Source organism: Magallana gigas, chromosome 2 (genome assembly GCF_963853765.1).
Source record: "Magallana gigas chromosome 2, xbMagGiga1.1, whole genome shotgun sequence".
Taxonomy (NCBI): Eukaryota; Metazoa; Mollusca; class Bivalvia; order Ostreida; family Ostreidae; genus Magallana; species Magallana gigas.
The window spans coordinates 51,171,253-51,183,224 of record NC_088854.1 but is presented as its reverse complement, the minus strand read 5'-3'; the positions used below and the strand labels follow the sequence as shown (position 1 = coordinate 51,183,224).

The 11,972-nt window shown below is 35.5% G+C and overlaps 1 protein-coding gene across 17 annotated transcripts in view; it reads right to left on the bottom strand.

Annotated features, from left to right (window-relative positions):
* LOC105328698 (centriolin) overlaps window positions 1-11,972 on the bottom strand; it is a 48,221-nt gene that overhangs the window by 23,736 nt on the left and 12,513 nt on the right. For 10 of the 17 annotated variants that reach the window (XM_066077088.1, XM_066077085.1, XM_066077087.1 and 7 more), the window contains exons 7-23: window positions 9,427-9,555; window positions 8,886-9,102; window positions 8,073-8,114; window positions 7,548-7,568; window positions 6,395-6,549; window positions 4,496-4,633; window positions 3,988-4,141; window positions 3,636-3,856; window positions 3,192-3,368; window positions 2,731-2,865; window positions 2,435-2,536; window positions 2,021-2,149; window positions 1,823-1,876; window positions 1,045-1,140; window positions 844-936; window positions 582-731; window positions 325-423 (exon numbers count right to left, since the gene is read on the bottom strand). In XM_066077088.1, the coding sequence (XP_065933160.1) occupies window positions 325-423; window positions 582-731; window positions 844-936; window positions 1,045-1,140; window positions 1,823-1,876; window positions 2,021-2,149; window positions 2,435-2,536; window positions 2,731-2,865; window positions 3,192-3,368; window positions 3,636-3,856; window positions 3,988-4,141; window positions 4,496-4,633; window positions 6,395-6,549; window positions 7,548-7,568; window positions 8,073-8,114; window positions 8,886-9,102; window positions 9,427-9,555 (2,112 nt within the window). Of the gene's footprint in view, window positions 1-324; window positions 424-581; window positions 732-843; window positions 937-1,044; window positions 1,141-1,822; window positions 1,877-2,020; window positions 2,150-2,434; window positions 2,537-2,730; window positions 2,866-3,191; window positions 3,369-3,635; window positions 3,857-3,987; window positions 4,142-4,495; window positions 4,634-6,394; window positions 6,550-7,547; window positions 7,569-8,072; window positions 8,115-8,424; window positions 8,449-8,885; window positions 9,103-9,426; window positions 9,556-11,414; window positions 11,725-11,972 lie in introns of those variants that run through there. The other 7 variants (XM_066077100.1, XM_066077091.1, XM_066077093.1 and 4 more) reach the window with 7 other exon arrangements.

Sequence of the window (11,972 nt, the reverse complement as noted above, 5' to 3'; positions counted from 1 at the left end):
CACAGTATCTTAATAGTGCTTCAAATGACCTAGATAACAGGTGAAGAAGACCACTGCCCAGGCCCTGAACATATTCTGAACACCAGGAAGTGAAACAGACACTGTTGTGAATAGAATTATGCTCTTGCATTGTGCAAAAATGAAATATTTCCAAATATGAAAGATAACCAGTTTCCATTCATATAAATACTGTACCTTTATCTGATGCTAAAGAAAGGAAATACCACAAATTGATGGTCACATTCTGAATCTAACATTCATTTACACTTATCTATAATTAATGGTGCATTGCTTGTATAATATGACACAAAACATAATGTTTACCTTTTCGAGTTCATTTTCCTCCCGAGTCTTGGCTAGTTCCTCTTCTTGTTCTCTCACCATCTGTTCCAACATGGCTGCCTCATTTTCTACACTAGCAAGCTGAAAACAATAAAATACCATGAATTTCTTTACACATAAAATCTTATTGAGACATATATCTTTTTTTTAAAAAGTAGGAGAGAACTCCGTACAAAACATTACCAACAAATGAAATGCCCGGCATCTAGAAACCAATACCATTGACAACGAGGACTGACCTGTTTGGCGTTCTCGTTCTCTTTGTGTCTCATGTTACGTCGGAGATCCATTAACTCCCTCTGGAGTTCATCATAGAGGGCTTTCTCCTCAGAATTCAGGGAGTCGGTGTCAGACTCTGGCTTGTACACAATCTTCATTATTGGTCGACCCTGGCAAATAATATCAACCATAACTTTAGCATGGATTGCCTCATTACAGTGACTGAGTACAGCTATCATTGGATATCTCTGCTATATGAACCAGTATATAGACCATAACTACCTGAGCCGACTTGTTTTCTAGGTCTTTGTAAGCTTCTTTCATTCTCTGTAACTCATTCATCAGCTCCTTGTTGGCCCTTTTCTCAGCCTCAAACTAAAACATATTAAACAGAGATACAAATGCATGTTATTCTTCAGAGTGATGTGTTCACAAAAGTTCAGTGACCAAAGTTTTCACTAGACAGTTAATCTCATATCTGACCTTTTCATCTTTACTGTGGTCCTTCTCTGCTCGCTTCTGTAGCCTATTTTCTGCTTTTTTCAGGTTTTCTCGAAGTGTCTGAATTTCAGCATCAGCCTAAAACAATTCAGAGATGGCTTTCAACTTCTAAGAATATGACACATGATACATCATCTTTTAAAACTTTGGCAGACATGGTAACTATTTTTACTACAGCATACGTGAAATCTCATCAAATTCTGTCACACAATTTTGGTAAATTCATTATCACAAACAATAACACTATATGTCTACTCAAAATGCATTAGTGAATTCTACTCATCAGGAATCAGTAAAAGTGTCAAGATCATTCCTAGTTTTCTACAGAAACAAGATACACATATATATCATATGACTATACATGATTGGAAGTGGAGATACAGAATTAATTTTACTGATAGATTTATATTTTCAAGAATAGACATGTAGCTTTATAAATCAATAGTCTAGGAAAGTTACGGAAATACATGTAACAATAAAGATATGTTGTATTATTGAATACAATGTATTTTTAAATATATGGAAGGTAATCTAGAATTTTTTTTGTGTAAAAAGAAATTTACATAAAATAGTCATCAGACCATCACCAATTACTGGGTATCAAGGTATCAGATATATATACCTTGTATAAATACTGTTTACACATGAACTACAAGTTGTTTATATCTACTAAAATTTCAAAACATTGTTTTTAAAAGATTGTCCAGCTAATTCTACTCTATGAACTGAGTCTGATGTAAGGAAGCAAAAGGTTATGTACATGTGTCGCTCCCAGCTGGGGGTTGCAATCACTTACGCTGCCCGATTCGAGAGGCTACCAAGGGGAAACATCAAAATAGAATAACCATTGAAATGTCAAATACATGTTTTACAATTTACTGCCGATTAACACTGTTTCATAAACAACAACAAATTATATAAGTAAGACAGAGGTGTTTGTTGTTTAATGGACCGTTACCTGGTTTGTGGATTTCTTAATCTGCTCAACCTCTCGGAGACTCTTGTTGGCATTGTCCTGGATGAACTGCTGGATTTCCTTGAAGGATTTCCCCAGCACGTCTCGGTCACTCTGGGGGCTGATGGGACTCTGTAACAGAGACCACAACCAATGATGAATTCATGTAAAAATGTAAATAAGGGGTGGTTAACAATTAATTACCCATCAGCCTTATACTTTTAAATATGATATTTTTGGGCTTAAACTGCAATTTAGTCAAGGAAAAATCAAAATATTCTACCTTTTAAAATCTAAATATCTTCCTACATCTTTATACAAATGTCTTTGGTTAGAGGAGGTAAATATAGCCTAAAGTGGCCATACCCATGCATCCCTCGTAAAGTCAAACATGGAGAAATGAATAAATGGCCTTACTCTGCCTGCTTTGATAGTCTGTGTCAGGTCCTTCAGCCTCTTCTTGAGCTCTGGGTGAGGGATGGAGTCATTCAGCCGTCTGTCTTTATCACCTAGCTGAGCCTTATAAACAATGTCAGACATTGGTTAGATCATGAGTAAAATATGCTGATATAAAGTAAATTCGGCAAAATAATTACAAAATCATTGTCAGAGAAACATTTGCTGATTTACAAGCGCAAAATGTGAATGTATCTCTATGACCATTGATGAAAATTTGCATTTTGCTATGAATACATGTATCAGCAACTACATACCGAAGTATTATTGAGTTGACCCTGTAGCCTCCTGATCTCGTCCTCGAGCTGAGATTTATCTCGAGCTTCCTTCATGGCTTTCTCTGTCCTCTCTCTTTCTGTTTGTACTCTCTGCTCATACTGCTGTCTGTCATTCTGTCAAATACAAACATTCACTGTTATTCACCTTTCAATGAAAACTTCAAATACCTGATAATTTTTTATATCATTAAATTCTAAATCTCTTTTTACTGTTTTAATCATAAGTGTAACAGTTAAATCTAGACTTCTAAATAAGTATAAGAGCCTTAAGTGAAGGAGAACAATGCTCAAACTTTGATCTAATATATTTATCTTTCTATCCCTCTTATTTTTAAAATTATATTTATGTCAATTTTAAGTATGAACATAAAGTCCATTTGACAGTAAATCTATCTCTTTGACTGTATTTGACCCATTTTCTAGATGTTTGCATGGCTTACATTGATCTTCCTCTCGGCCTCTTTGAGCGCCTTCCTCATCTCCTGGAGTTCCTGGGCGGTGGTCTCCATCTTGTCCTGGTACTCGGCGTCCTTAGACCGGTTCCGGTGGATCTGGTCCTCCAGCGTCCGGTTCATGTCCTGGTGCTGCGCCAGGGAATCCTCCAGCTCCATTAGTCTCTGTACAAATCAGATATAAGCTACATAAGTGTATGTAACGTCTAGTCTTTATAAATATGAACAAGAAGATCTAGAACTTAAATCTATATGAGGCTAACTAACCAAACATTGGTTTCAGTCTCCATGGATAATATGATCTGATATACATGTATAGGGAAACATTAATGAACATTTTTTAGACTTCGAACTTTCCACAACTGAAAAATGAATATCGTTTGAATGCTTTAATTCTTTTCAGGATAAGTGTTAATTGAAACACATTTTTACCTGTTCGAGAGTTGGCACCTTGCCAGCCTCACTGTCCAGCACACTGAGTTCTTGCTCGAGCTTGCGACACTGATCTTCTAGAGTCATTTTCTCACTGAGCAGCATTTCGTAATCTCGCTGAGCTTTCTGACCTTTAGTCTTTACATGAGCCAGATAACCTTGTAAACCTCCAACAATGTCATCCAGCTCGTTACGAATGGAGTCGTTACTCTCAATGCGATCTAAACACGAACAAGAGATAACGTAAGCTAAACATCACAAAAATTCTTTTTAAAAGTAAACCTTCTTAAACAACACAAAGCTAAGGTTGGGTTTACTGTGAGCCAGGAGGCAGACTGTTTGGCTGGCTTACCGTCATTGAGCTGGGTCTCGAGCTTCTTGATGTCATCCGTTTCCCTGGCGATGGTATCCAGCATGACCTCCAGCTGTTGGTTCAGCTGTCCGTACATCTGGTTACTCTCACTGATCTGCTGCTCCTTGTCAACCATCTCCGCATACAGCTTCCTCTACAAACAGACAGAAAGGTCAAACTTATGGTCACTTCTATGAAAGATGAGCACCCAAAAATCAACAGGTTTTTTTTTTAATATTCATTAATTCATTGTAGAAGAAATAATTTGATATCCCCCAAAAATGCACTATATTACAAAATAGAAAAAAATTGCAACTTCTGACTGTCAATAAATTAAGGCAGTATCATTAGTATTCAGTACAGAAGTTTCAATGAGGGTGGCTATATGTTCCTTTGTAATTAATTTAGACATCTTCAGGACTCTAATGAAGCAATTTCTAACAATTTTTAGGGAATACACTGATGACACTGTGACATATCCAGTGACAGAAATGGCGCGGCAACTCACGTATTTAGGGTCCTTGGTGTCCATCCTCTCCAGCTGTCCCTTCAGGCGCGCCACATCTACCTTATTCTGATGCATCGAGTTCTTCGTCTTGTCAATCTCCTCCTCTATCTGGGTCGCACTGTCTCGCAGTTCATTCACCTGTTGTCAGATGATAAGACAAATATAATATACAACATTCTTTACCATACTGTTAATAAGCAAAACCAGCACAATCAATAGATATCAGTCAAACCATTGATATAATAGTACTTTTTTAATGTAATTAGGTAGTAGATGCTTTATACTATGTGATTGATGAAACTTATGCACTGTGTGAAATAAGTACCAAATGCATTACAGTAAAACACGCTTTTAACAAAGTGCCTGGGACAGGCAATTTTACTTTGTTATAAGCATACAGGTAACTCTCGATGGCTCGAACTTCGATCCCTCGAAGTTCTTGATCGCTCGAAGTGAGTCTAGGGTCCCGATTTTTTTCCCTATATAACTAAGCAAATTTACTCTTGATTTCTCGAACTCTTGATCTCTCGAAACCCTTGATCCCTCGAAGTCAAACTGAAGTCCCGTTATTCATAATCTATAGTTTTTTACTCTCGATACCTCGAAGTCGCCCTGTGTCTCCAAGCGCTATACCTAATTAACACCTACTTGGTCATTGAAATTGCTCCAGGCGTTAGACGCAGGACCCGTGTCACGGGTTGTTTATTTAGGCGACACTGGTCCTGCAAGGTGATAATTGTTTGATGATTGCCCATACCGATACCTAATCATAATCAACACCAACCGTTTTACGATAATTTGGAGACGCAATGAAAATGAGAAATTAATTAAGACGAAACGATGATATTGAGCCATGGTCAAATTTTAAAATTATAAAACTGTAAAAATTATGTTTAGCAGCATCATTGTCATTATAATGATTATTGCTGAACAAGTTATTACAGCTGGTGAAGGACGTGTACAGTGGGAACAATGGGTGGAACTCAGTTATCACATTTATGACATGTCGATCGTCTCGCAGTACAGTAGTACTGAGCAATCTGGTCTTAATATGATGCATAAAATAAAAAATTATTAAGAATTTATTTAATACCTGTTTTATTCAGTTTTAAAGAAAAACATCCATTTCTGTATATTTTACTGAAAAGAAAACGTTGTTTAAGCACGTGCGTAAGGTTAGCACTAAATAAATGGCTGAATCATAACATCCGGTAAGACTAATTTTAAAACCCGTCGGTCAACCTGGAAAATTCCGAACTCTTGAAAACTCGAACTCTTGAAACCTCGAAGTTTTTCCTCGGTCCCATGGACTTCGAGCTATCGAGAGTTACCTGTAATTCGTTATACCTGTCCAGTTTACAACATGTAATAAAGTCTCGGGGAATAAAAATCACTTCACTTTAACTGTGTTTTACTGTACTTGATAGTCCTTACATTTGCACTGTGAGATAAAGGTAACTTATGTGCCCTGTGAAAAATGTATCCTATAATCTGTAATAGAAGTTACTTATGGATAGTCATCACTTATTCACTGTTAACGATGTAATTTATATGTTAGATGTAGTTTCTGTACTGGTGATAGCTGTAATGTATGAACTGCCTGATATGTAACTTATGCACTATATGCTAAATAAAATTTATGCAATATGTGATAGCAGTTACTATAAAAGCTCTTTATAATAGATTTAATAAATAATAATAATTGTAATTTTATTTATACAGTATGATAGATGTTACTTATACACCATGTGATAAATGCAACATGCACTATCAAATGGTTTAAACAGTGAAAATATATGAATTCCTACTTAATCAAGAGTAAGTTGTCATGTAAATTATGTGTATAATTGTAATGGCTGTTGTTCATCGAGGGTACTATATATGTAGTATAAACTCCACCAGCTGCATCTTCTTGGCCATCCTCTGTCGGATCTGGACCTTCATGTCGTCCTTGTCGGGGATGTCCCCCATGCGTTTCAGGTCCTTGGTGGCCTGTAGCAGCTTCCTCTCCGTCCCCATCAGGTCATCCTGTAGCCTCTTCAGTCGGTCCTCAGCTGTCAACAACACACCAACCACAGGCCTTAGTCACTATCTCTACACTCAATGTTACAGGGGGATGTTTCAAATGCATCTTATATATAAGTTATTAAATTTTTTTTCTGAATGCTACTATATTTTTTTTTCATAACTTTATTTGTATTTTTTAATAAATAACAAATAATCAGAAATTTGATTAGTAGTGAGATAAAAAAAAAAATAAATTAAAAAGTACTGCACCACCTGAAAACAGAGTATTTTGATAATGTCAGACTGTGATATTATTTAACTTCTAGCAATTGCTCACACATAGACTTTCAAATATATGTACATCTAATATGATCATTTAATATTATTTGTGCTGATAAATGAATTGCATAATTTGTTGTCATAATTACACAGAAAAGAATAAACAGAAATGGCATGATGAATGGTTTTCTCCACAGGGAAACACTTGAAAGATTTGTACAAACTGTTTTTAAAAAATGTGGGTATTTAAAATATTAGAGAGTGAAAGATGTTAAATGACAGGAACATTAATGGAGAACAAGAGGCCATTGAAAGGTCCATATACCACGATGCAACATCACCAGGGCTGGGGGATTAGCAACAAAGAGTACTTCTACATACAATAATCTAACTAACGGTGAAGTTAATAATGGAATATGAGCAAAATGGAATATAGCAAAAAGAAAAAATAATTTAAAAGCTAATGCTAGCAAAAACGTTTTCTTTCTTTTAAAAAACAAATTGAATAAAATTTTAATTTGAGTTTTATTTCTATTTCATTTGAGATTCATTTGGTAGTGAGAGCACTTTGAAGTTTTTCTTCACTCAAGGCAGGTAGTTTTTTAGGCCTAGGAGCAGGTCTAGATCGAGATTCCACAATACAGGATCCGTCAAAGTGCTCTCACTGATGTTCCTCAAGTGGAAACTTTGTCAAAATTGATTTTTTACTCAAACTCTGGTCTCCTTGCTCTCGTTCAATCAAAACATAGAGGTGTAATATACTTACTCTCCTTGACTCGGCTATTTGCTATTTAAAGTCATAAACAAATAAACAATGGTCATCGGTGAAAATTAAACAGTCAGTTTGGTTTTCACATACATTAAACATGGCTTACATGAGGGCAACAAAAAGACATGGACACATATTTATGAAGAGAAAATGAAAACATACATCTATAATCAAACTAAAACTATCACCATTATTACACCATCAAACCGTTTGACAATAATCTATTGAATGTTAAACACACATGCTACCACTAATCTACCAGTAAATAGAACTGAAAGACTTTTTTCATTTAAATTCAACTAAGACTATCAGTTCACGTAAATATTTGTTTTCAGGAGAATAGAGGAATTTTCATTTGAAGTTTTACAAATTCAATTCCCAGCTAAATTAAGGTAAACCAACCAGAGGCATGTTGTTAATACTATGCCCTGCCCATTCATAGAGAGACCAGTACTTGTTAATACTATGCCCTGCCCATTCATAGAGAGACCAGTACTAAAATACTACAACCTCAGGACTTACAGATTTCATCTGACTGAATTTTTTGCATAATGTCATCTAAGACTGCAATAAAACAGAGTTTAGTATTTGCAAATTTCATGCCTGCATAAAACGGCTAATCCAAAATTTCACCCTGCATAAGTAAACTTGTTTAAACTATAAGCTACACACTAAAGCAATTAACTCATGTGTGGGGATTTACTGCTCAAAATCTTCTAAGGATCTCTTAAAAATCGGAGAATTGATTAAAACTAAAACTGACATTAAGGCGGAAACAAATATCTACAAGGTGGTAAATTATAACCATTTTATCGATTTTATAAAATGCACACAACTAGAGGGAACAGTAGTGCATTCCATTTTATTCTCTTACCATCTTCTATAGCCATGGGTAACGCTAGTTGTAAATGACCAATATGTGTAGAAAGTATAAATCATAGAAATAATGATGCATTGTCATAATGTATCCAAAGCATATATTAATACACAGGTGGTATTTCCTATTGATGTTTCATGCAAATATAATATATATACACCAAATTCAAAATATGCAAGTGGTAAATCTCTGCTCTGCATTGATCCAAATTTTGATGAATCCAGACATAAAACAATTTTGAAGCTTGACAAGCCTTGAAAGATAAGAGAATTTCATAGCCTTTTTTATACCAGCATTTACCCTACGGATATTGAATTTATTTCATAACTTTGACACAAGCAATAAGTCGGATTAGTCAACATAAAAAAAACACACAGACATTTACCACATGAGACAACATATGATCGTCCGTTATACATATGACATGATGTGAGATAGCATATAGTAAAGGTACTCACTTTTCTGAACTCGGTCCTGTTTCTGAGCCAGCTCGGACTCTAGCTGGGCGTTTAACCTCTCCATGACCTCCACTTTCTGGGGGCTGGGCTGACTGTTGACGCTGGCGTGTTGTTGGGGGGAGCCCGATAGATCCCCCTCCCGGGCGAACTGATTGGCCTTGTACCTGGCCCTCCCTATGTATGGACTCTCTCCTAGCCCCCCACTGTCATCTCCATCCTACAGAGAATCAGGGACATTATGTCGGGACGTTGATGTCAGCGACAATAAATGCTTTATACTGGTAATCACAGAGAAACATAAAAAGCAAATACAATGATCAATGTAACTACACCATCTGGTAAATTAAAACGTGACTGTGCTAAAGTTAATTACTTGAAATTCGATATATGTACATAAAATTTTGCTAAAATTTTGATGGTAAAACAACTGTAACTGTTAATCGAGCTCAATCTATAGGTACCCAACAAAATATCTGTAACTTAATGTTAATGCCATGATTCCATTCTGAAGTTATCATGCTTAATTTTGAGATAAGCATACCGTGTTATAATTGGAAGGACTTTTGCCAAGACTGTCGAACTTGGAGTCGATTTTATAGAATGCCAATTCCTGTTCTAGCTGATAATGCTTTTCACAGGCTTTGTTCAGCTCAGAGGTTTTCTTCTTTAGCTGAAACATAAAATATAAAATAATGATCCAATAGTTTTTATTTCTGACTTATGGCAGCAAGACAAATAGCTCTTAAGAATGTTCAATAGCTCAATTTTTTATTATGCACTCAAGATACATTGTAATTGGATTTATCAGTTGGATCGGAACTACACTTTTTCTTAAAAGTCAATTAAATCACAGAACATATTCCTGTGCGAAAAATTATCCGAAATCCATTCTTTGGTCTTTCCTGATTGGAAAATCATACTTGGCTAGGAGAATGTCTCACAATATTAAGCCTGACTCACAGAAAAAATCATGTGCAAAAAAAAAAAAAAATATTCTGAACGCATGGTCAAAAGATATTTGAAAAAAAAAATGCATTCACATATTCAAGCTGAATATAAAATGGTATTCCACATGTGCAGAAATAGGTGTAAATTCTCATCCATTTTTATATTATGTATATCCATAAGTGATGAGCACTGAGTAATAATAAGTGTCTATGAACCCACTTACTCTTGGAGTTTCTGATCGCTCAGAATCTGAGAAATTACATCCCTACTCCCGAGTTCTCGAGGCACACGACTGTGCACCAACACGCTCACTTCACTAGTTCACTATCATTAATTCTGACATATAATAAACACATTGAAAACCATCTAACTCAGGACGATTAAACTCCTATGTGGACACAATTGTAGTAAGACAGATTTCAATTAGATCAGTTGTACGCGACAGTATTGTGAAGTAAATGCTGCCGTTTCTCGTAGACATGTATTTTCAAGCTTTTAACTTTCTATTGAGATGATAACAGGGGTAATCTTTTGAGGGATTAATTGCCTCATTTAACTAAACTGTATGCTTTATTGAAATTCACTATTTAAAATTGCCCCTCTACATCAAATGCAAAGAAATAAATTTAGATATGAAATAAAATATAGCACTGGAGTTTAATTTTTCAATTCGTACAAAAATCTTTTCATTAGAATTGTAGGTATTGAATTATTGTCATTGCTAAATATCCCCATACTGAACCCCAGTTCAGAAATATCAGCTCTTTAAACATTCCTTACAATTCAACTACAGAAATGGTGAAGAAAAGCTAGAAATTTATCTACTGTGCAGGGGCATTTACCATAAGCCACTATTATCTAGTACAAATAGCCTTAGTCGGACCATGAAGAGAATCACAGAGCTTGACAGTCACAAATTCATTTTCACTGGACTGATTATTCCATAGACCTGATAGTCTCAGTAAACTGATTTAACACTATCAAAATATTACACTGAGCAAGAAAACAGTTTCTTAACAATCTATGGAATTTGCATGATCTTAATTAGTTTGGTCCTGAAAGCATAGCTCAACATGTTTAATTGATACATGTAATTAATATTGCAGTTCTAATCATTGTACCAGCTAATTAACACCTTTAAATTCTAATTATTTTGACAGCCGTTACAAAATTCATTGTATCTAACCAAGTGAAAACAACTCATAAGGTGATGTCAAATGAATTCCTACTGATCAGCAAAGTACTAGTATATGAACAGACTGGTTATTATGCATATTTATGGTGGAAGTTGGTGGATGTAAAAATGCAGATTAAATCATCCAATCTTGATATATCTCTATACTTGCTACTTTCTATGAACAACATTCATCTTATAACCTTTCCTTGATGGTTCACACTGACATGTTAACCTTGTTTAGGCCCCATCATCACCAACATTTTTAAATCACTTAACTCAGTCCGAAACTCAAATCCTTGAAAGAAAACTGCATGAATTTGAGGTCATAACTCGGACTTGAGGCTGAGTATTGACTTGAGAAAAGTTGGTGAAGTATTGTCAATGTACGGAGAGGAGGGCTGTACCTGAAATGGTGGGGGTTTACCGGTCACATCCCAGGTCTCCTTAGTTTTTGGAAATGTCCGCCATTCCATAGTGTGCCTACATGATTGGTTAGTGATTTGCTGTCGGATTTATCATACAACACTCATATATCCCTCAATGAATTGTCACAACATCCAATACAAAAAAAACCTACAAATCCAAAATACTGCCACACTGTTGTTATTGCCTGCGGTTCTATCTGGAATGGCATCCACCAAAACAGAGAATTATGAGAAAGTGCAGCATGCAATCTGCACACAAAAGGAATGGGTTTCTACATGTTTAAAGACATATTTGTACCACACGGTTGAGCCGACTTCTAGTTTCTCATTTCGCTTTATTGGACATACATATATTCTTTTGTCCTCCCTGCTTTTTAATCTGAGATTAAATGGGATTAGATATAGTGTTAAAAACTCTACATGCAGTTTTTTTTAATCTCCCATTACAACATTTAATGACCTTTAATTTTGTGTCTCAATATCTGTTATTAATGTCTACCCTGCATAAAAGTCACCAGAAATGCAGTTTATAAATAG